Here is a 26,070-nt window from a genome sequence, read left to right on the forward strand (position 1 = left end):
TCATGAAAGCACACCATAAGGAGAATTAGTTCAAAGAGAGTGGGAGAACGAGAAGCATCATTTTAGATGACTTGAGTCTAACAGGAATTTCTTGTTATTTTTAACCAACCAAACAATGACGGAGTGCGTCAGAGAGGTTGCTGAAGTAATTAAAGTTATACATGTAGCCTACTTGCAAGACTTGTCAGCCTCAGGAGGTTGTCAAAACCCATGAGAAAAGGTGATGTAATGATTTTAAAGGTCAGTGTCATTTAGGGCAATAACGCAACATTTGCAATTTAACATATATCAAGTGCAAAAACTATTTTTGTTTGTTCTTCATCACAATCCTCTGCAGATAAGACAAACTGGGAGCTCCAACTTCGCTATTTATAGAAGTTATGATGTAGCATTGCCGTATTGTGAGGTTCATGTGCAATAAAGTTAATGGAAGTATAATCCTTAAGAATGTCTTTCTTTGCATACGGTTGACAGTTCTTCTAAGCAAGTGCAATAATGTTATTTAAATGGAAAAATCCAGTCTGTCTTCTTTTTAGTGCAAATAGATTACTATGGCTTTCTATTAAGACACTTTGACTTATGGGTTTTATAGGCTTGACTTTTTATGATCTTAATTATTATTAATTATTTTTGCATGAAATGAATCTTGTCTCATTTTAAAACTGCTAAAATTAGAGTTTAATGTCCACACTTTGTAAATGTTATTAAGCAGGATTCACTTAATGCACAGACAGCCAGTTTCTTGTTTTAAGCTCATTCATGCATATGTGTAGATGATTATACCTGAAACTTCACTCCAAGCACTCCAAGCTACAGTACAGTACACAACAGTGAAATAGGACTGATGAAACATGACTGAATCTTGAGCTCTGTTTCCCTTCATTTTAAATGGTATGTAATGTTTAAAAGAATAAAACAGGTGTACACAACTTCAGTGGTAAATAATCAGCTGCTTCTTGTCATATTTTAGGGCAGCAATGTGCTTCTGTCAGTCCAGTAACAACATCTGTGCATTCTGTTGTGAGTGAGATTTGGATGGTTGGGCTTTGTTGAAGCTGTGGATGTGATATAAACTCAGACTTAGAAAATGTACTGTTTACAGTGACAGAAAATTGGTATATTTTTAGCACAACACACAATACTAAAAGAAAGAAATAAATGAGACAAATGACATGAGAGGATCAGTACAGCATTTTGCGTCTGACACTGATGGGAGAGATTTAAGCCAATTTGTGGACCTTGTACAGAAATAACTCATCTTTTGCTCTTCCCTGCTCTGTCACATAAATACAAATACACAAATCACATACATGTATATGCAGGACTAATTCCTTTTTTTTTTTTTTCCTTTCTTCATGTTGCTGCTAATTTTCATCAGAAAAGTAAAGCTTGAATCCCACAATCTACTGGGAAAGCATAAGAGGGTAAGCATGTTCTCCAATGCTGTTGTGATACCTTGGGAAGGTGCTGCTGCAGCTTTCTGGATGGCGGCAGCTTCCTGGTTCAGCTTCTTCTTTGCCTCGAGGACGGGGTTCTCAAACTGAGTTTTCTGGTTGATGTGACTGAAACAAACAGGGTGAGATCTAAGAGCAGAGACTTGTAAGTCACACACACACAGCTCTGACTTATTAATCTCTTTGCATCATTTTCTCTGTAGTAAATTATGTATGTCTCAGCCATTTTATCACACCAGGATTTGATACAGAAGGATGATATAGCAGGGCCAGCATCAACAAACTGGAACACAGCACATATTAAAGACTGGCTTGACTTTTCTTTATTTTGAGAAGCTGTTGTGGCTTAAAGCCACTTGATAGAGTAGGAAATGAAGACTTGACTGCCAGAGACATCTTGTTCCTCTGCAACAAGGTAAACAGCTTGTTGTCCCCCTGGCATACAAACCAGGGCCATTGTTTCACAGTGAGCTCATTTTAAACTAAACACTGGCAGCACAAGCTCCATCTATGTGCTATTGACTCGTCTTGTTCAAACAGTCCACGTTTCTCTCTCATGTCCCCTCTGTCGAAGGGGTTTTCATCTGCAGCCTGAACAATAACACAACACCTTCCATTTTTGTTTCATCACAACAGATTGCCAGCTCTCCTCTCGGCCCCCACCCTGCTGCTTCTATGTCTTCTTATTAAGAATCTTCTCACTTCTCTCTGGTGCTGGTCCAACAGCTTTCGAAGCTAATAGTGTTTATAGCTAATTCTTACAAAGGTGGTAAGCGCAAAAAATCATTTTACATGTATACAAACAACATGCAATAACATCCACAGATTTGTGTGCTTAAGCCTATTGATAAAGAACACAGCTAGAGCACAATCAATGTTGTGTTCATAAGCAAGTGGGAGCACAGAGTTTCACTTTGCCACCCACTGATAAACAATAGGAGAATCCTGATCATTCTCTTCCTGGTAAATGCTTCTTCTCTGCATGTTGCCTAACATGAATCGTCCCCATATGAATTAAACAAAATGAGCTAGCTAAATCCATGGACATGTTTTTTGGACAGAATGGATTTATGCCAGTCCAGTCTGAATATAAAAGTGGAATATTCCCATAGTTTCTGATATTTAATGGGTATCTGGGGTAAACAGAGATAATACAATTTGCAATGTTTGAGATGGAGGCAAAAAAGTTGGAAATTAGACATCCATATTCCTTTAACTTACTCAACGTAGTATATGCCATACTGTGGGTCTTCAATTTTCTCCCAGCCGTAGGGCAACTCTGTCAAAAGGAAATAATGTACCATTTTGCTATGAAGAGATGCAAATAACAGACTGGGAATACAAAGCAGATAAACAGGCACAATATTTTGCAGACATCTGTGAATTGCAAACTGTTAAACACAGTGATGAGGCACAGCAGTAGTTAACAGTGTGTTTTTATTCTCTTGACTTGAATGTTTAGCATATGAAAGTAGGCATGGAAATAATTAGAATAACTGAGAGCACATTCCTGTGCTTCTCAATATGCAGGCCGTCTGGAATGGCTAATGTACATCATGCCCTGATGAGCAAATCAAGAAAAAAAGAGAGAGAGAAAACAGATCTCTTAACACAAGAGAGAGCTTTAGAGATGCTTTTCAAATGCAACACACCAACTAGCTTTCTGTTCCATTAAAAACCAGGCTGGAAGGGTCCCGCTATTTCAGCCCTAGCCACTCTATGCTTCTGTCAGCACTTAAGTCGACATTATCATCCTGAGGCGCTTGTGGAGCTCCTTTACGACGACCCTAGATCCAGGTTTCACAAAAAAATTAGGCCATGGCGCTGAGATGCTTGGGGTTACTTTTAGGTGATATGTCATTTTAAAGACAAGCCGATTACATAATAATTATGTGAATAACTGCAAATTGGTGGATTGTGTAACGTACGACATGTATAAGTATTCCCATGTGTACATGCATGTGCAGTGCTTAATAGAATTAGTACATGCTTGAGCAGACAAGAGCGGCAGAGAAATCAACTGTACGTACCACCATCCTCACACTTCTCTGGGGGCTTTGCCTTCTTCGCCAAGCGGGGGTCCAACCATGTGGTTGTCTTGGTATTGTGACTGCAGAGCACATAACAGCAGCCAGGAATCAGAAGGAAAATCCCAATGGTCTTCTGATAACTTCTGAGATAAGCAGCTTAAAGGCAAATATGTATGAAACAAACAGGCTTGTGCACAGAAACACAAGCATGTAAGGAAAAGGCTTGTTTGTCAAAAAGCAAGGAAATTTATGGACCTTGTCTGAGACATTAAAATGTTTTTATGAAAATGCATTATTTAAAAACCTTTTTATGGAAACAATTACTTGCTAAACTTCTAACAGACTTATTGAAGGCTGTAGATGTTTCCTCCTAATTAATGATCAGTGAGGGGCACAGAAATATTTAGCATTAGTTATTTTCATTGAACATCTTAAACTTTTCTGTCTATGATGTTCTCTGAAGTGACAGGAAATCCTAACATTTCTGTTATGGTGATGCGAAAACATAACACGTTACTGATTCAAGATGTCAGTGGTTCTGAATTTCTTTTCACATCATTTTCAAGTGCAGAGACTGTATACCTTGTTTCATTAACACAAGAAAAGACTAAGTAATTTGTAGATACAAATTTAGTGGTATATTTTAGTATTTGTCAAAAATTCCTTTAAAGCACAATTTAAACATTTTTGTTGCATTATAATACTAGTGGAAGCTGACTAGTGACATACTCTTTCTAACAAATGCTTTTTACAGCCAGTATGACTCAATGATGCGGTCTTAAGAGTCCAAATCCAGAAGTTAATACCATGGTTTTTTTTTCTCAAAATGCTACATTTAGAATTTTTTTTTTGCCATAAAAGCAAATGGCCTTAAAATAGCTTCATACCCTTTTTATACCCTTATCGTTTGTACCCTTTATCCTTTCTTTCTTTTTTTTTTTTTTTTTTACCTCTAGCTTTATACCATAGACTGTATATAGGGATGGACGAAGCCTCCGTGACGACACCCATAGGTTTCTGAAGAGCTGAATTGAAGCTCTGTGGGCGATTCCTACCGTCGCCATCTTGGCAGAGGCATGCGCGTCGTCTCGCCCGGAAAATATAAATATGGGCAAAGAAGTAGAGCTGAGAGGGGGGCTGTGATGACTGACATCGAGCGAACTCCGAGCTTTCTGTAGCTAAGCGCTAACCAGGAGATAACAGGAGGTAAGCAGACTAAAGCAGACTAAGTCACGTTGTTAACCGGCTGAAAACCGTGGTTGTTCTACGTTCTTCTTACTTGAGGCGGGAGATTGGTACCTGTCAATCAAAACGACACGCCCCTAAACATGCCGAACTTCGAGATTAAATTACTTTTAAATGGGCGAGTTAGAAAAAAATTCACTCCTCCCCATAGTTGTCATGAAGGTAAACCTGACCTATTAAACCTAAAATGGATTTTTGTACCAGGCTGTAAACATGTTTATTTCTGCTGTGAAGTTGGTCTTTTTAACATGGGAGTCTATGGGGATTCACTCTGTTTAGCAGCCAGCCCCTATAGAATGAAGGGGGAACTGCTGTTTTATGCACTTCCGCATAGGCTTCACTTTTTACCGCCAAAGGCTCCGTCCATCTTTCATACATGGTCTATGCTTTATACCATTTTCCTCATTATATTAAAGGAGAACAACGGAAATGCAAATGACCCTGCCCACATCTTCTTTGACCAAGCAGCTGTTATCAACTACCACACAGTCACTCTGTCAGAATTAAAATTAGAATTTAAAATGGAAAATTTTATTCAGTTAATTACATCTTTTTTGCTTGTTTGAATAAAAGCTCAAGTTCACATTTAGACAAATCTTACACTCATAAGAGTGAAAGAAAAGTTCTTGATATTGGACAAGGCTCTAAGCCACCCTTTTCTGCATATTTATTTTATAAATGACTTTTCTTGACATTCATTAGCCAGATGACTTAATCATTTGAACAGTAAATGGCCACAGGAGCCCTGTATCACTTACTCTATGAAGTAGACCATGCCGGTTTCAGTATAAGCCATCTCCCAGTTGAGGGGCAGTGGCTCCAGGCTGTCATCACGGGGAAGAGAGCTCCATGTACGGAAGTCCATGGTGCTGCTGGACTGAGTGTAACTGGGAACTGCTTTTCTCCAGTCTTTGTGCTCTAGAGAGAGTTAGAGGATAAATACGTTACAAGGGAACTGAAAGAAAAAAAAATTGTGTAGAGACAGTTAAAGGTTAGACCACAGAAACACCTAAGCCCTCCTCTTTTTTTCTGCGTGCTACAGCAGAGAGAAGGAAGTGGAGTGTCCCTCACAGGATTTGCATGCAAGTGATGATGTGTGAGTTGTGTGTGTGCAAGTTTGCTAAAGGGCTGTTTTGCATTTCTCTGAGCATGCTATGTTCGTGCTTTTGTGTGTATAATGTGTGCATTTTCCATGTTGGTTTGTAATTGTAGAGGTTGGGATTTACACCAAAAGGACCATATGAGCCTGGAGGCCATTTCTCCTGTATGATATTTCACTGCTGAATTTTGAATATAGTGGACTGCATTTGTAGATGCTTTGCTTTAATGAGAAACTGCTCTATAATGAACATGAATCATACAACAAAGCCTCTCCTAATTCACTTAGCACTCCATGCCTTCCCTCAGAAGATGGTCATAAAAGGATGAAAACAAGTGCTTTTCATCCCTTTCTTCTTACATGGAGATACCCTCCTAACAATGGAGGATAATGTCAAAAGATTTACTCAAAGCACAGAATACACACAGAAAATTATTACAAACAAATAAGAAAAAAAATCCAACCATAATTCCCTTTAACATCATGAGCAAGTTGGTTTTCTGTTATCCCCTAAAACTCTGTTTTGTTCCCTTATAAACCTCCCCTTTATAAACCCCTCCCCCACTGTATTGGATAGATTGGCAGATTGAGATGAATACACTAAGAAAATATTTGCACATGCAAAGAAGCACTAATCATGTACCATTAAAAAATATTCTCCCAAGCACTGGTATCTAAACAATAACCCCACACAATCACATGGGAATGTAACACAAAACCTAAGAGCACCATGGTCCTCTTTAATGCTTCTGCTCATTGCTCCACTTTAAGTGGACCACACTATCAAGGTGTCAAAGCAGAGAATCTGCTTATTGCAACGATATCTTTTTCATCAGTGTGTGACAGTCATTTAAACCGTGATCATAAAGCATTTCTTACTTATTGCCACTCTGTAATACAGGTTTATTTCCAGCTAGAATAAAAATCTACAAATAAGGTGCTCCTATGATTCTGGATTTGTTTAAAATGAATTACGAATGTCCTGGTATGATACATTGCCATGGGCTTCTTTTTTGGATCCTTATGGTGTCTCTAAGGTGAATTTGGGGACAATCCCTCAAGTCCCTTAACAAGGAACACTGATGGGGGTGTAGATCATCAATGGATGGTGGGTTCCTGAGATTTATTCCTGCATAATACCTCTATCAAAACAACTGTAAACTGGCTGAGGCTCACTTTTTTAGCTTTCACTTTTGCAAAGCTATTCATCTGACATAATTTTACTATTTTATAGATGAATTGGGCTGCTATCCTCTGGTTTTCATTGAAAACAATGCAGTTTCCTTTAAGAAGGAGAAAACCATTTGAAAATTTTGTTGTTTTCCAGATAGATTTATTGTGACATAGCAATGCATTTATTGATTATGACACTGAAGAAGAAGTTAAAAAGTATGCATGGCATGTCTTAAGGTGTTCTAGTCATGCAGATTATTGGTCAAAAAGCCTAAGAGCAGGGCATGGAGAAGAGCCGAGTTCATCTGTATGGTTCAAAGCAAGGTAAGAGTCCAACTGATGACAGGACCACTGTTGATAAAGACAGTCTAAGAAACGATGGGGGAAGCTGCGATGAAGAGTTTAGAGACTTATAGCTCACATTTTCCATTAACCTCTTTTTTCATTCAACCATAACTCTGTCCATCTATGGCTGGTCTGAGACTGCTCTGGCACAGCTGTGGGCTGGAGCAGAGCAGTCATTTGTGACTGGTTTCATTCCATAAAAAGAACTCCTGGATCATTTTGTGTTTGACTTCAATATGACAGAGTGTTTGGGCAAACAGACATTGGATTGTCTCTGAATCCTTTGTGCAGCTGAGCAAGCAGTGTTTAAGCCATGACTGTCAAAACAATGTTTCATTTGTTAAAATTTATTTTCAGCTTGGACTTGTTTCAATGTTAACCTAAATTCTTTTTCTGGGGAAAAAAAAACACCAGGTTTGGTCATCAGCTTATAGCCTATTTTTGTTAGAGAGCTGTCCTCCTTGCAAGCATTAAGGGCAGCTTTGCTCTTCAGAGCGATGAGGAGTTGTCCTGATTGATCTAATACATGACACTCTGTCAAGGTGACCTGTGCTACAGTGTGCTGGATGGTAACAATAAAAGCATTTTCTTGTGTGACCATTACATTTTAAACAGCTTAAAGGTTAGGGTCAATCATATGCACTTGTCAAATTCAGCAAATACCTTCTTACAAACTATTAGCAGCCTCTGCTGCTTGACTGGTGTCAAATAAATCCATTGTATGCTCATGACCCTGACTTTGTCAAAGCGAAAAAATTTAATATATTCTACGTTTGACTAAGGTAACATTAGCTATACCTTTGCTAATACTTCATAATGTACAGAGTTTGAAGTTTTACTTCTTATAAATTAGACTGGTTTTTACTACTACTTGTGATGGACTGGAGACCTGTTCGGGGTGTACCCTGCCTCTCGCCCAATGATTGCTGGGATAGACTCCAGCTTCCATGCGACCCATCCATCCATTAAGGAAAAAGTAGGATGGATGATGAGGAAAATGAGTGAATGGATGGATGGATGGATGAATGAATGAATGAATGAATGAATGAATGAATGAATGAATGAATGAACTTTAAAAATGTATCATCAAGGGTTAATGAAATGTAAGTTGTGTGAAAGCCCTGGAAATTTGATTTTATTGGGGAAAAGTAAGTCTTTTTCCACAAAAAGTAAAAATAAACCATTTAAAATTCTTGAATGAAGTCCAAGATCGTATTAAATATTATGGAAGACAAAGAAATTCTCAAATTCAAAAAGCTAAAACCATGAAATGGCTGCAGAACAATTAGTCACATTTTCAGATAGAAATTTTTCTTTGGAGTTTTGTGCTGAAGTAATAAAGCTTTTTGGTCATTATGAATTAAGAGCCACTTCAGGACCTAATTCAGACCAGGGTTAAATTATATTCTCTGTAGTCTTTGTTTAAGTATAGTTGCAAATGTCCAAATGAAAAATGATAAGAATTCTGATCTCTTGGCTCTGTCTGAAGCAGGTGCATTTACATCAGGTGTTAAGAGCAAAAGAAATATCAGTTTAGAAAATTACACTTCCCTGTCTCTGTTTTTTTTTGTTAATCTGGTTAGCATGTGATAACTTGTCTGCATGGCTTCAGAATTTAATTAATTTAATTTTGCAGCTATTTTTATTAGTAAGAAATAATCCTTTTCAGGCACCTAATAAAATGACTATGAGAATTAAAAAATTCTTACAGCAAATTTAGAAGCAAGAGAAATGAGGGCATATGAAGATGATCAGCCTGATGCAGATAATAGATAATAGTGCCTTAAGACCTTTTCATGCCATGTGACAAACTGAAACATCTTCACTCGCTTTCTAAAATCTGCTGACAAAAGCAGAAAGTTAATGTCAAAAAGTGGCATTAGACTTACCAGAACCAGAAAACAAGCAGACTATGAAAGAATCTCTGTTATTCAATATGACACACTGTGCTTTCAAATGAACTGACCAGGCAATCCATTGACCAGTGGGGGCCTTTCATCATCGTCCTCCTCTTCGGGTAGGGCGCTATCCTTCCTATCCATCTTGCTGACTGAAGTGGTACGTTTCCTGGGGACCTCACCACTGAAGTCTTCATCAAACAGCACCTGATCCACCAGGTCAGGCTGCACCAGATTGGGCTCTGCTGGGGGCTTTGGGGTACCATAGTAGTTACCTTACAGAGAAAAAAAGACAGAGGAGCAGAGGGAGTGAGAACAGAATAAAAACACAATGGATTTACTTATAAATCAATGCTATTAAAATAGGTTGTTTTTTGTTTTTTTTAAAGTTTATAAGTCTTTCATCTCTATTATGTCTTTTATCATCTTAGTCAACTGATTTTTGTCCCAAAATGTTACAAACTGTTACACTCCCAAGGTTAACAAGCTACAGGTTTCTGAAGTCTCCCATCTCTGCATGATTTTCACGTCTCTGAACTTCTTGCTTTATTTTCACTTGCTAGCTGAACCACTGGGTTGCCATGACTCAGTCAACATTAGAATATTAACATTAAAATCACTTCACTTGGAATTTGCCAGCAACTAATTACACTGATCATTGAATACAGCAATTGTCTACCTCTCAGCTTGTTTTTCCTCTCCTGATTAAGAGAGGCCTACTGTCATGGATTGTAAATATTTAGTAGAACCTAAATGCTCTGAAAGAGAGGTGGGAAGAGTACAGAACTTTATTAAATTATTTTCTTTTTTACTCATGAGGTGATCCATCTATGTACACGTGGTGAGCAGTACGTGGAACCTAATTTAGGGGAAGAAAAAGTAATTATTCCAGCATTACAAAGAATGTGCCTACAAACCTATATCCCACCATTTATTATGTTTATTTATTTGCTAAATGCTCCTCAATCAGATGTGTTCACATAAAATCAACAGACTAATTTTACAGCAATCCATTTGCAGGGTCAAACATTTACTTACAATAAGCAATCTCAGCTAAACCATAATATATGATTGGATTAATTAAAGTATAAGGAGAAATACAACTGGGAAATAGAGATCTTGTGCAATTTAATTAGCTGCCATAAACCTGATCTGATTTCCATTCGGTCCCAGCTGTGAAGGGGACTACAGTGTTATGAATCTTTGATGTACTTAAGCATGGACATGCAGACATAACAAATGCTGTTCTGTAGGAGCAACATTTATCAGCTCGAGATCTTTTTATAGCTTGGTATAAAGAAGGAAAGCTGACAACTGCATAAAATGCAGAGAGAACAGAGGGCTCTGAGGAAAAACATCACAGTCATTCCAGCAGCTTTGCAGCAGTAACACCAACACCACAACAGCTTTTCTGATAAGTGAGCCCATCTCAAACTCAGTCACATCTCTGCAGGCATCCCAGCAACAATACCCACAAAACTAGGTTAAATGCAACTATTGCTGATCTCTCTCAAAGCGTCAAGGTTGAGGAGGAAAGGGACGCTGGATGAAAGCCTGCCTTCCCCTGTTGACGTACGACTCTGTGTTTACAAAGTGACACTCATCCGCATTTGTCAAAGATGGCTTCATTAACAGTGGTTGCATAATGATAGCAGGGAGATATTGGATGTGCTGGCTAATCCCTGCCTGTCTCTTGCCACAAGCTGACATTCATCAGCCAGAAGGTACCTCTGTGATTAATCACTTACAAACATGTCTCTTGGCCCCTGATAAATGAGTGCTGCGGATACAGAGGTGTGTGAACGTAGTTTGTCAGGGGAGATTTGTGGCACCATTCCCCATTTTAAATGGAGGAAAGCCTCATAAGCTGATGAGCTAGGAAGCTTGTCCAATGTTACTGGTGATCCTTGTGTCACAGGGTTGATGAGCCGGGAAGAGCCAACCTCCTCTTTCAAAGTGTGTGCAGGCAATTTCATGGTGGTGGGAATCAGCGACTGGTAATGAATGATTTCCGTTGTCAAAGACAGTATGTATAAGCTACACAAGGTCATGAGCTCTTTCATCTTAGCATGATTAGACAGCTGCATATTCACGCTGCCAACTATGACCTAATGCTGCAATTGCATTTAAACCGAATTTAATCTTATGTTGTTTTCCATCCTTAAAAAATATCTGACTCATTAACACCACAGATACTCCAAAACAACTGGTTTGGAGTGGATGTTAATTTGGCAGAATTCTTCCTTTCTTGGCTGCAGATAACAGATCAGAGGAAAGAAAACCCTTAGAATTTCATATTCTTGGCAGCTTTCCTTCCAGTCTTACACTGGGTTATTCAGTTTTTGTCTGGGAGCTCTATTCTGCTCGAACAGAGCAGCTCAACTTAGACCTCAGAGAGACTGAGACGGGACCAAAAACCCCAGAAAGACATGTTGTGAATGCCTGGCACAGATGGCTTCTGCTTCTGCTTGCCAAGCAAGCTGGGACCCTCTGGCCCAACATGTAGCATTAAGCATGCATCCAACCAACCATGGAGCGACCTGGACCCACAGAAATATTCTTACTCTGAATAGGTACATAAAATACCATTTTTGATTAACTTTTTTTTTTTTTTTTTTAAGAGAATGACGGATTAATAAGATCACTTATGACCGAATCATTGATGAAGGCATCCAAGAGAGTGGAAAATTATGAGTAAAATGACTCCAATAAAATATTTTCAAAGTGAAGAAAAAGCATTATGCAGGATCCATTAACATAATAAGCATTCAGGCAAGTCATTTGGGACTATTAGCGAGACCATTATGATTAGCTAAGAATCCTATTAGCTCAGCACCTTGAGCTAAACTTACTTACACTACACTAATAAACTGATGTTATTCATGAGTACTTCAGTGAAGAATTAAACACCACGTGACCTACACACAACAACGAATGACCTTGTTTATTTCCCTCTTTTCAAAGTAGAAAAAAAGGCCCCAATTCAAGCACAACTAAATGGAGAAAATCCCATTCCCCGATCCAATTATTTCCAGTTCCTCTTTAACTTTGCCATGCCACTGAGAGATCAACACTCCCTGCCACAAAGGCCATTCAGTGATTCTGCTGACTGGGTTTAGGAGAAAGCAAAGAGGACTGGGACAACCACTATCAGAGTGTTCTCTCTCAGGGATCGTACACTGAAACCTTCCAATTTTCAGACTCTAATCCACACATCTGTACACAGTCAAACCAGTCCTGCTTGCATCACAACGGGGGTTTCCACCGAGAGACGAGGAGCTCAGCATGCTTATATATCAAGTCTCTCTATTACAGTATATGCTCTTACTTGGTTTGCTCTCCATTTCTCCCTCTTTGCCCGCATCAACCTTTCTGTAAAGGTTTAAATCTCACCTGGCTTCAGCTCAGAGATGAAGGAGAGCTCGTAGGCGACACAGTGGCGACTGATATTTGCCTGCTTAGATGATCTATTGCAACACCAGGAGGGATTAATTCAGTGGGTGTGCAGCCCAGTGATCTTTTGGTAAGGAGCGGCCTTAGGATCTTATTACGCATTGTGAAAAAAACCTACTCAACTAGGCCCTGTTTATGGTTAATTTCAGAAGATATGAACCTTATTATCATTATATGCAAATAAACTTCATAAATATGTAAAAGCAGAAATCCACCTGTGCACAGATGAAGCTGATCACAGCAATAAGGCCATTTCTATCTCAAAAAATATTTGACTTTATTTTCTGATTCTGCATCTTTAAACAACAGTAACCAGGTGCAGGTTGGACCCGGTTCTGAGAACTGAGCCTTCACAAGTTCTAGCCTTGATCCACATAACAGATCTGAGACAGTGCCTTTTGGCACAACAGGCCAAGCCAATCCCAGTATGGATCCATTCTCCCAAATCTAGTCAGAAACTGAACTGGGGCAGATGTGGATTCTTCACTAGTTATTGAGTCCAGTCGGATCCATATCCAACCAGGATCTGCTTCGAGTCTTCTGACCATACATGTTCTGCCCACTGAAGCCTGCACAGGTTTAAGTTGTGGCTGCAAAACAGAGGCAACAGTCAAGGCACCTGTGCTGGTCTGAAGACGTATCCGGCTCAGAGTCAGCTGCAGTCTGGGTAGATGTATAGGATAGGAACAAGAAAATGATTGAGAGACGGTCCATTTTAAGCAAGCAGAGGTTTTGCCTCAAACATTCAGGAAAATCCTCTCCCTTTTCACTGCAGCATGGATTTGCAGTAAAAAAATAAAAAGAAGAATGAGCTTAAAGAGAGAGGGGAGATTATCATGTTATTGCCATAATCATTGTGCAAAGTGAGAGAAATCCTCCATTCCAATCCCTTCATGACACAAATACACTGCGACCGTCTGACTTTCCAAGACCTCTGAATGCAGGGCAACTACTTACATTCTATTCAAGCACAAAGTGTAAGACAAGATTAATACTTAACCGTTCAGCTGTTTGCCAAACAGCCACAAGATATCCCTGGTTGTGTAAACTCCTTACTGGATTTAGCATGACAATTCTTGTCTATTTGTAAGATATCGGTTTACTTTATAAAGGTGCTTTCACATCAGCATTACGAGCAGTTTAGGAGAGAAAAGAGGAGAATATTCCCATTGTTTATGTAGAGGATGCTTGCAATGTGCAAAACTGAACTGGCTGTGACTGTGAGAGGACAGAGGGAGGAAAAAGAGCCAGTTCATTTATCTCATTAATAAACCATGACTCCAAAGTAAGAGGACAAGTGGGTCCTCTGGATGCGCGCAGGAACGATCACAAGGTTGACTGGTTTACACAAGGTCACCAGCAGGTGCTAAAGCTGCTTACATATTCACAGAATACTGTGTGAGTGTTGAATACCAGCAAATTTCGACTCAGATGTGTTGACACAAATACAGAAGCAACTGTTGTTTGAAAACAGGGAAGCAAATCCCATGCTCTGACAAATGCAAAATGGGAGCTTGCATGGAACACGTTCCTGGACATGCTGCACAAACATGACCAAGCGTTGGTGTTCAGTTTACACTTTTTGTGTGTGAGTTGTGTGTGATTGAATGGAAAAGTATAAGAATTTGTTTTAAAAACACTGGTATCCTGTGAGTCATAGGAGTTTGGTTTTCAGCTGGCAGCAACCCCAGACTTCACAGAATCAATATAAAATCAGTATGCAGAGCATTTTCCATCTTTACCTTAGCATCGCACCAGGAGCAGTTTCCCACCTCTCATCAAATTACAGAAATCTTTTGAAACTCTATTAGTACTTCCTATTTTATTATTATAATTTACAATACAGGAGACAGTTATCTAAGACATAAAATGACTATTTACATGAGTCAAGTGTCTTCCTGAAGCAGTTCAGGAAAATTGCAATTCCGCCAGCACCAGATTTACACAATTTCACTGCTGTAGCTATGATTTCAGAGGCTGAGCAGTGATCTTGCTGATGTTGAAAACAATTGCGTTTATTTGTGTGTGCATGTTTAAGTCATGAGTGGGAGGCAAAAAAAGACTGAAAATAACAGAGGAAGAATTGTTTATTCTTGCAGTGTGTCATCTGTGAATGTTTGGCAGTCACAGAAAAAAGCACAGATGTAGAGAAAAGGATATATTAAGAAAAAAAAGATGCTTGAGGAGTTGCTCATTGATCACAATATCTCATGCTTGATTGTAAAAACACTGGGCAGAATTTTTAAAATCTTGTTTTTCTGCACTACTGTTGATTTCTTTCTCAAACAACGGCTGCAGCTGCAACATCATCAGCAGGAGTGCTGTAGGTGATCTTTCCAGGACCCTGATGTTACCCGTACACCTAGCATCTCCATTCCAACAATCACATTCAGAAATTTTGGGCATTATCATTTAGGGCAGAGGTGTCCAGCTCCGGTCCTCGAGGGCCAGAATCCTGCAGGTTTTCTATGTATCCCTGCTCAGACACACCTGATTGAAATTAATTAGTAGTAGAGCTTAATCAGTTGTGCACGTCATTGGCTGTTTGATCCATTTAGTGGAAGCTAGATGTGTTGGAACAGGAATACATGGGAAACCTGCAGGACAGCGGCCCTCGAGGACCGACTTTGGACACCCCTGATTTAGGGTTTACTCTTTATTATGCACTTTGATATATAGTAATACATGCAGCATGTATTTTACATGGAGAAGGAATAAAAAAGCAAAAATTAAAATAAAATAAATGTCTGGAGTGCTGGAGTGGTAAGAAATCCTGGGAAGGCTGATCAAGAACTTCACCATATTTGGAAATAAAAAATATACTAATAATAACAAGAGAATTATGACAAACAATATAGATAGTGTAAAATATAAAACAAATGTACAAAACTTAACCTTTTCATGCATGCATTCATAAAAAACAATGCCACATTTTTTTAAATAGAGACATCTGCAATGATATTTTTTGGTTTATTGGAGATATTTGATTTTATTTGAGCTGTTAGTTTATTTTAACGTATTCTATATATATGCATTCATTCGTTCTCCTAACCGCTTTATCCAGTTCAGGGTTGCTGGGAAGTTGGAGCCTATCCCAGCAGTCTTTGGGCGAGAAGCAGGGTACACCCTGGACAGCTCGCCAGTCCATTGCAGGGCCACACAGACACAAACAACCACTCACGCTCACACTCACTCCTAGAGGCAATTTAGAGTAACCAATCAACCAAACATGCATGTCTTTGGATGGTGGGAGGAAGCCAGAGAACCCAGAGAGAACCAACACATACATGGGGAGAACATGCAAACTCCAAACAGAAAGGTTACTGACCAAACCTCGCCCCAGCACAAAGATCGAACCAGCGACATTCTTGCTGTGAGGCCACAGTGCTAACCACCATGCCAGCGTGCAGCCTATTTTTAATTGCCATAAGTGAAGTGCAAATTAGATTGTACAAAAAAACCTATTATGATAAAGACAGCTTTTTATTTGGTGATATATGTTGAATGTTTTAAATCTATGCATTAAATCTAAGCAAGTCTATACACACAGGTTTAAAACATTTCACTGAGCTGAGGCACTTACCATCATAGGTCCCACTTTCCAGTAGAAGTCCACTCTCCTCCAAAATCCTAAAGTCACCAACACTGATGAAGTTGTAGTCCACGCCAGGAACCTCCCCTTCTCGAGGAAGCCGTGTGGTACCTGGACAATCAAAAAAACAGTAATCACAATCACATGCAAAATGCTTTGAATAAGAAATGAAAAGAACTCAAAGCGCAGACAAGTGATACGACTATAATATATACTTTAAAAAGTTGCTTTTGTGTTCTTCTTTTTTTGTCTTATACAGCCTCTGATTGCCATTAATCAGCTAAAATTCAACACTTTAAAGACTTAAACACCTAGCAAAAGAAAGTTACCACTATTCAGCTACAGCCTTCTGTTACAGTCTGACAAGCGTGCGCAGAGTGGCTGATGAGACATGTAAGTACCCTTGTAGTCACTCCAGACATCCTGTTTTCAAGCTTAACAGACAGAACTTTGTTGTTGATTGAAAAGATAAAGCAGATCCAGGATACAAGTGTTTTTCTGATCTAGATCTGTTTATAACTGCCAAACCTTTTTTAGATGGGTGGATACTAAATTTAATTTTGGAAGAAATCCTAAAATACCTTGGTGCCATCTTGCTTAATCCAAAAACCTGATGGGAGCTGCTAAAGTACCAGAGGAAGTAACTCATTGACTTGTCTGAGAAACTGCAGCCTCTATTAACAAGTTATTACCAGAAGGGTTTTGATGAATGTGGCAACTGCAAAAAATGTCGAAAACAGCAGAGCAAATTATAGATGTGAATTATGATGAAAGTAATGAGTTGTGTAACTGCCTTGTGTGATTTAGCTTCATTTGGTCTCACTGAGGGCAACCTGAATGCAACAGACACAAGGGTATTCTGAGTGCAGCTTTGGCCCCTGTGGTGATGCCACAATCTATTTCAGTGTGAATGGGAGAGTTTTTCTTCTTGAATGTCCATATGGCACAAATGACACCAAATGACTACATTAGCAAGAGGATTAAGCAAGTCTTATTTAATAAAGAAGCATCAGGAAAGTATTGCAAACTAATAATGTGTTTTAATTAGGGCTGTCAGTTATTCAAAATATTCAGTCGTAGTTTAAGTGTTCTTGACTGACTGGCGATTAATCACATATTAATTCCACTTCTTTAAAATCTTATTTTATAGGATACATCTCTATATATCTTTAAAAAAAAATCCGTTATGTACTTGCAGTTATAGACTAATGCACTTTAGTTACTTGTTAAATGTATTTATGATATTCACAGCAAACATTTCACTACAAGACTGGAATAGTTCTGCATCCATGTTTTGAAAGGCCTGGACTTTTTAGTCTCAAATTGAAACCTGCCACAATGTTAAGCAGGATGTTTTTTGTCTTCTCCATTAAAAGCAACTCTAGAAGATCCTTATTACTAACGTAACTAAAATGGATGTCATATTTCTATTTCTCTTGCAACAATATGTACAGTTAACAGTGAAGTGACACCAGTATTATTTATACAAGATTATAACACTATTATTTTTTCTTTAATATACAGTTTTTATTTTCGGAAGAGGTTAAAACGTACACTCTTCACCCCCGCATGGTTGGGATATTAAACCACTTTATTGTATGCCTGATATCTGATAAATGCTTCTTATCTGTAAAGGGTTGCTTAATTTTACTTCAAACTGTTAAACAGTTTTCAAGTTGAATTCAGGAGGAAATCACATAGGCAGTGGTAGGGCTAGGTAGTTACCTGCAAATGAATCAAGGCCAACACAGAAAAAATATTCAATGTAATCTTGCTCGTGTCAGTTATTTCAAATGTTTGAAAATTTTAATTTCTTCTAAATAAATGGAATTAAATGACCATATATATTTAAACTATGTGTTTAATTTCACTCATTTTGCTATTTCTGCTCTTCTGTGATGAAAATATTTTCAATGAAAAATTTCAGTGAGCTAAGAGGGCTAAAAATAAAATGATACGGAAGTAACTGCTAATTAATTGTAATTGAGGTAACCTGTTTAATTCATCTTAACAATGATTTGAAATCCTACAGCCGCGCACTGAATAGTAGAAGATGTTCCCAAAACAGACCTTTGCAACTCTGAGCAAAAGATGGATTCTGCTTGAGAATTAAAAGGAAAACATGCTCTCCTTCAGTACTGTGCTTAAAGCTCAGTCTCCAAGCCTCTCCGTGCAAAGGGGTCTCCCATGTAGCTAGTTGCTAGTAACCATGGCAACTGTAAAAGCAGCAGCAGATTAACACCAGTTAGAAACTCATCCAAGAATAACATTTCGCTTTTACTCAAACATGGGGGATTTTATGTGTTTGGACACAGCAAAAGTTTAAGGAAATATGAAAATTCACGTTGCCAAGTCATGCTTTGCGGGTTAATGGAACTGATCTTTGCATACAGGATGCCATAGGAAACCTCATCCAGGAACCCTGCAGCAGCACAGAAGATTCTCAGAGAAAGAGAGAACAGGAAAAGGTTCCTGTTAAGACTGAATATACTGACACTAATCTGTGCAATATGAAGATTTATCAAGAATATATTGCTACACGTAGTGGTAGGAACAAACATTAGAAGTGTTTCATCCTCATTCTGCCTTTAGAATTAGAAATAGTAATTATCATTTTTCGATGACAGTACACACGTGTTGCTTTGAAAAACTGTAAATGGCATCTAAGTAATCCACCTATTGTAGATTCCCATTAGAAAGCTGCTTTTTTGGACTTGTAGAATTAAAGCTAATTAACAGTAAAAAGATTCTCAATGGCCTTTTATGTTGCTGTTTCCTTTTGTTTTTCCAGTCTTACATTTTCTCTCTAATTAGACTGTCACAGCTTCTCTGCACTCCGAGCAGATGACTAAAATCAAACACACACACACACACACACACACACACGTACACAAAACTGTCAGAGAAAACACCCTTTCACAGGTCGTCTTGATAACACAGTTCGTGTTCCAAAAGCAGTTGACATTGCAATGTGTGTGTGAGAATGCCAGCATCCCCTGTTTCTCATTGCTAACGAGTTCAGCCTATAGGTACTGGCTTTGGTCGCTGAAAAATGTCCCAAGAAGCCCAATTAGTCGAACCACAGTTTTGTACCTGCCAACAACCTCTCCAAGAAATCATCCTAGATGTCACTGGTATATTTACTATATAAGTTCCATAATATGGGATCACTAAACTGTCAGAGTACATGCTGCCAATGCCATAAAACTGCTACTAAAACATCTCTTCTCATTGCTGACATTGGCATTTTTAATCAATCTTTAAACTTTTGCTAAACTGGCATTCAAGAAAAGTGTTGAAAACGATGCTGCAGATACACACAATTGTCAAAGAAAACAGCTAGGATGTGGGAATAATTAATTACAAAAATAAATAAATAAATAAATCATTTTTTCAGTATTCAAATTATAAATGTAGATAAACTTGGAAGATGCACTGCAAAGAAGAAAAGAAAATACAAGGATATGCATCACAGGGCGCTCACTCTTGGGAACACATACAATATTTCCATAAAATTAAAATAATCTCCTTAACTTTTATCTCCCTAATGTCACGGCACCGCCCAGGCGAGTTTGGCTGTCATGCTGTGGTGGGTGGGGCCAGATGGGATCGGCAATCAAAATGATGAATGTCGTCCCGGTTTGAGAGGTACACCGGAAACTTCGTGTGGATTTTTGTTAGGTTTTTTGTCTTTGTCCAAAATAAATTAACTGATTCCAAAATGGGCCGAGGTCTGCAGCCAGAGCTAGCCGGAGTCAGTCAGGATCCCGTACCGGGAGGGGATTCAGAGAATGGACTGCCCGGAGAGGCACCCGCTTGGAACCATAGATAGGCCCTTACCCTCCTCCACAGTTGACAGCCATACTGGCCTTGGCGGTACCGTGACACTATACAGTGCTAAAAACCATGTGTTTGCACACATCTGTCTGAAATAAACTGTCACTTTAGTCATGTGAGGTTTCACTCTGAGAAAGAGGCATATTTTTTTCCTTTCATAACTGTCTTAACAGAAAGGAAGCCATGATGAAAACATCAGATGTAGTCAGTCAGCAGAGGCAGGTCATAAATTTAATATGACAATTTTGTGCATATTTTTATGATGGTGCTTTGGAGAAAAAAAGGGAGCTCAGGGCTTTGATGATGTAACTGGGGAAAATAAAAGAAAAACCTCCAAACTTTTTGGTTACTTTTATTAAGTATTCACTTTTAAGAAAAAACAACAGGACAGCTGTGTCAGGTAATTTACTGTAAAGGTGTAATAATCTGGCATCTATTATTTTCAGATTAAATAAGACATAAGGCCTATGTATCTATATTTCTTTTAATTTATTACAACGGTTATCAAATAAAAAGAGTTAAGGATCTACAGGAAACATATCCCACTGGGTCGGCAGTGGTTACTTTGTAAAGCTGTATCATGATGAGTGTCATAATTTCTATAGACGATTAGCTGTGTGTGCAGGTGAATGAGTTTGCATAAGGTGAACTTCTTTACATCAATTTCTGACTTCAATGCAAAGTCGAGAGATGTGTGACCCTGTGATCTTTATTATTTTCTTTTTTTAAAAAAAAGAAATCAGGCCAGTCCCAACACATATATATACATATATATATATACATATATATACATATACATATATATATATATACATATATATACATATACATATATATACATATATATACATATACATATATATACATATATACACATATACATATATATATATATATATGTATAGATTTTTTTTTTTTTTTGACTGTAGTAGACAGCAGAAATGACCCTATAAGACACCTACAAACTCTCACAGATGACCTAAAGCCAAGACTGAGCTATGCAATGTGGCAGTGTGGTCAAGGGCCCTTTATGACTTGAGGCTCCGCTTGCCAACAGGCATGCAGGCAATTGCTTGGACCTCCAAGCCAGAAAGGGCCCCCTGTGGGCCAACCAAAAAGCAGAGACAATGTGGAGACTTTGCAACAACAATTTCTAGCATGCAGAGAACTCTTTAAGCGAGCCCCACCTATGCTACTGGGTGATGCTGCAGGTAGCGATGTCTGTTAATACATAATACAGGGATGTAAAAGCAAAGTAAAAGAGTCATAATATGTAGGGAAATGAAAACTGTAACTATGAATAAGAACAACAGTAAAAGCTGTGAAAGAACAGTGTCTTCATATTGTTGCAGACAGCTGAGAAATGTAATTTCACAAGACTGTGGCTTAAATTCTCTATGATAGACAATATAAACAATGCCATGTAGATTGTGATTGAGGGTGGCCCAGGGTTCTCTGCATTTTTAATCTGGCCCTGGCTGCAGAGATGTGAGAGGACAGCAGTCTGGTGGTAGTTAACAAAAGTGGACCATTGGCACAGTGACACAAACCCAGTCTGCTAATCCTCTTGCTGACTGTATGGTTGCCACACACATTTTGGGGTTAAAGCTATCTTCAGATAGGCTTCTCTAGAATCAACTGTGATGTTGAACACATTCAGTGATTTGTTTTGTTCTTACTTTGACTCCTTCATCTTGTCCTTTACACCCTGCAAGACAGGCTGGAGAAATATCGATTTGCTACAACGTGTGAAAATGGCTTGTCAAACTACAGTGCCAAGATGATGTGGAGCTAAGTCTTTCCATCACTGTTAAAGGTAAAAAGCTACAAGAGTAAAATAAAATGGCAGGGGATAGGGTGAGTTTTGGGAGTTGAACAAACAAGCCCATTCTCCAGAAAGTGACTTGTCTTGTGGCTGCATTGCACTGTGGTCTGCTCTTCTGCTATCAGCTTGTCATGCATGGATGTTTGAACATGGCCTTTTGTCGTTTTTGAAAAATGCGGGGTAGCCTTCAGCATCAATTATCGATGAACAGGGTACTCTGACAGACTTGGACTCAACTCCCTCAGTGCCATGAAAGCTGTAGCTGAATTATCTCCACCAATGACATCACTGTTGCTTCACCCTTCACTGTGGTAAGCTGGAAAACAGGAACACTCTGTGTGTTATTTTGTCCCAATCCAGCGTCAAATGTGTTTTAAGGCAGGGGTGTCCAGCAGGTTTTTCATGTATCCCTGCTTCAAAACACCTTCAGTGATGTTTGATCCATTTAACCAAAGCCAGGTGTGCTGGAGCAGGGATACACTCAAAACCTACAGGACAGCGGCCCTTGAGGACTGACTTTGGACACTCCTGTTTAAGTTATACTATCAGTGCTGTCCCACTTTGTGTTCTTCATGTAGTCTCTGTCGACTGCATGTTGTTAGGAATGCAGCCAGGCCAGTCCAACATCTGAACACTCTTTTTCAGCAGCCATGCCTTCACAATGTAATGAAAAATTGTGATTTGTATATTTGGTCCCCAATTCACTATGTTGTGTTCTTGCGCTGTGATCAGATAATGGAAATAATTTGTTTGTCAGCTGTTCTCATATTGGGTTGGGTCAAATGATATGATTTACCTCCTCCATGTGTATAAATGCTGCTCAGCAGAGGAGAACTGGGTCTTTTCCTGCACACACAGCATATAGCTCTCTGAACAAGTACCGGGCTTCCATGCCAGGAATAAAACATAAAATGCAACTATACAGACTTGTATTTCTTAATTCTCACTATTATCTAGAGTGTGCGTGCACTCTCGTGTTTAGAAATGCATGGAAGGTTCTTGAAGGCATCATATCTTACTTTAAAATCTAACTGTACTTTTCTACATGAATATTGCCATGACAAAAGTGTGAATGTGGATTGTCAAAGGCATTGACAACCCCTAAAATCACAGTCTTTCTTTTTGTTGGACTTGTTACTCCTAACAGTCATCTTCAAATGTAAATATGTCAAATTCACCACAGCTCTGAAATGTTCAAGGCTGCAGATGCCTGCATAAGACATATGAGCCTTTGTGGTGGGTTTTTGCTCTAGTATAAAGTCTCAATAATAATCAGCAAGAATTTGAGTGCATAGACGATGCAGTAATTTAGGTAGTTTATAGCAAGTGAGTTTGCCCTCTAATGACACTTCTCACTTTGTACTCTACTGCTGACCTGTACGCTGCTTTCAATTTTAGAGAGCAGATATGTCCATACAAATGTTGTGCTGATACATACAGCCTCCTAGGCCCACTAGCCATGCAACACCACAGGGGAAAACAAATTAAAAAAAAACTTTATCCATCCCTGTGGGGCAATTTGAGGTCACACAGGGCAGGCAGATGGAATAAAACATACTAAAAAGTAAATGCTACAATAAACATATGTATATAATATCTGTGCAAGTATATAAATATATAGATATTTACATATCTATTTAATACATACAAGCAAAGAATCTAAATAAGTAGAAAGAAAACTGATAAGACGTATAAAATGGAATGGGTGAAATGAATATAAAATAAGATACATTATTAGATATAGTTTGGAGAATCTATACTATTATTTCTGGTAGGATGCAGTCTTGGGTCCAGATTGTTTCTTCATGAGGCAAAAGGGTCCTGTTGATCTCAATATTAGAATGTAAATATTTTTGATCGTTCAAAATATCTCAAACCGGAACATAAACTGCAGATTTCTGCTCTCATTTTCTCTGTTTTACCTGTTTAATAATGGTTAATCCATCAATAAAATGTATGGCCATTTTTAATGTTTGGTTAATATTTTTAATTGAGAAATTTCAGCTAAACAGCTTGAATAAAACAACACAAAAGGAGGTATAGGTGACTGAACCACAGAAGTGAAACAGGAAGGATGAATGATGGGAGACTAAAGCGAGGAAGTGAATGATGGAACCTCTGTCAGTGTGCGAGTCCTGGTCTCCTGCCATTAAGACAGTAATTCAAGTTGCGGGATTACAGAGACAGACTCATGCAGCTAGCTCCCTGGCTGCTGATGATGAATAGTGGTTAATAGCTGCTGCTGTACATGGAATATAAAGTACCCAAACATGTTGGAAAGGAAAGGTATAGGCACAGATATATGTGAATAACAGAAGGCAGTGCATTCAAAGTGCGTGTATTAAAACTCCATCAAACCCTAGAAGTGACCCAAAAGTACTCCCTGTGCAACTGACAAAAAAATTTAAAAAAAAAATCCAATAATTATTCAAGTGAAATTCAGCCGACCAGGACACAGCACAGCCCAGAACATGACTCAAGTGGTACAAGAAAGGAACAAACACGGACATGACAGAAAGAGTTGGAAAGAAGGAAAAGAAAAGAGGCAGAGAGGGCTTTGAGGGAAAGATCCCTCCTGTTCAACACTGAAGAAAAAAGAAAAGAAATTAAATATACATGAAAGGTAAGCAGCTTACTTCCTGAAAAATGTCACACTTGTGCATCCAAGTCCCCTGTGAACAAGGCAGAGCAACTTCCAGCCTTGGGGGGCACGAGTGCAAAGATGTTGCTTATTTGTGACAGCGCTGTGCCTAAAAGTCTGTCATTGCCTCAGGAGCAGCTGCTCTGCATGCGGCTTAAACCTTGAATACGTTCAATTATATTCCTCCATGCAGAGTCAGTCTGCAGCGGGACGGTAAAATACGTTGGCCAATATGTCTGTATGTGAAAACCATCACAGTTTCTGAACAACTATAACGAGGTAATGTAATTTTACATTGAGAACCACCCATTTATCAGACATATCCTTTATTCATTTCTATTCTTTTCCAATAAAGAAGATATTAGTTATTATTTGTTTCCTATGTTCACTTTCTCCCTTTTGTGGTTTTATGGACATGAAGAACAGACTCAGAACAGAAGAACGATGCAGTTTCCTTAAAAATTACATGTTATGCTGAATTTCCACTCTAAAGGTTTTCTGTCGTATGTGCCCCCAGAGCCTGTGTATGAGGCCTAAAAATAAAAAAAATCTGTCACCACTTTCGTGTTCCACTTTATAGCAAATGTGTGACTAAACAGGTAAGCCAGAGATCTTTCCCTTTGTGATCTTACAAAGGGAAATAACCACTGCAGAGTCCTGCAACTGGTCAGGTATCCACAGGTAAACATAGATAAAATTTCACAGTACGGGTTTTTATTTTGTCTGTGCAGGCTGTAGGTGACCATGCTTTGCTTTCCCTTTTTTTTTTTTGTGGACATTAAAAGTGTTTTATTTATCAGGTGCAAAGAGGATTTTTTTCTGTTCTCTTGGTGGAGGGAGCATGCAGGTGTTTTCTCAAACCTTACGATTACCGGTACTGATACGTAGTTTTTCAAATTACAACTGAAAAGAGGAGATGCACAAAGCGAGCTTTATTTATTTCCAGTAGATGTCAATAAGTCACATCTGCCCTCTGTACAAATCAAAACCCTCCCCAACTCACTGCTCAAAAGCAGAATTAAGTCAGGATATGTTTCATGAAAACCCCCATTTGGAATTATTATTTCCATGTAAACTCGTAGGAGAGTACTGTTAATTTGGATTTTATTTCCAAATTAAAAAACATCATATAACCACATGCCATGTGAAAACATGCAGATCGGGTCACGGTTTAAACAGCAATGACTTGGGTTGTGTCCAGATTTAACTGGTAGATATTCACGGGTCAGGTTCAGTAAATTGTAAGATATGAGACTTAAAAAAGTAAATAAAATCCTGAACAGAGTTAAATTCTATTACTAAATTTAACAGCATGGCCTGCATTTCTGCACCCCATACAAACCTTCATCCAGACATTAATTTGTACTTTCATTGCACTTACAAATAGTCTCTAATGGTAATAATTTCCATGATTTCATTTAAAAGATTACAACAATCTCTCAAAACCTTTTGATTGGTTCCAAAATGCGGGGGGTCAG

General features: G+C 38.6%; 1 protein-coding gene across 1 annotated transcript in view; it reads right to left on the reverse strand.

The window, feature by feature from the left end:
* magi3b (membrane associated guanylate kinase, WW and PDZ domain containing 3b) overlaps positions 1–26,070 on the reverse strand; it is a gene marked incomplete at both ends in the record, with an annotated part of 137,198 nt that overhangs the window by 24,735 nt on the left and 86,393 nt on the right. Inside the window, 6 exons of the mRNA XM_079242028.1 lie at positions 1,456–1,562; positions 2,676–2,733; positions 3,485–3,564; positions 5,488–5,647; positions 9,313–9,519; positions 16,281–16,400. Of these exons, the coding sequence (XP_079098154.1) occupies positions 1,456–1,562; positions 2,676–2,733; positions 3,485–3,564; positions 5,488–5,647; positions 9,313–9,519; positions 16,281–16,400 (732 nt within the window). The remainder of the gene's footprint in view (positions 1–1,455; positions 1,563–2,675; positions 2,734–3,484; positions 3,565–5,487; positions 5,648–9,312; positions 9,520–16,280; positions 16,401–26,070) is intronic.

Source organism: Telmatherina bonti (genome assembly GCF_933228915.1).
Source record: "Telmatherina bonti genome assembly, chromosome: 6".
In the NCBI taxonomy this organism is placed as follows: Eukaryota; Metazoa; Chordata; class Actinopteri; order Atheriniformes; family Telmatherinidae; genus Telmatherina; species Telmatherina bonti.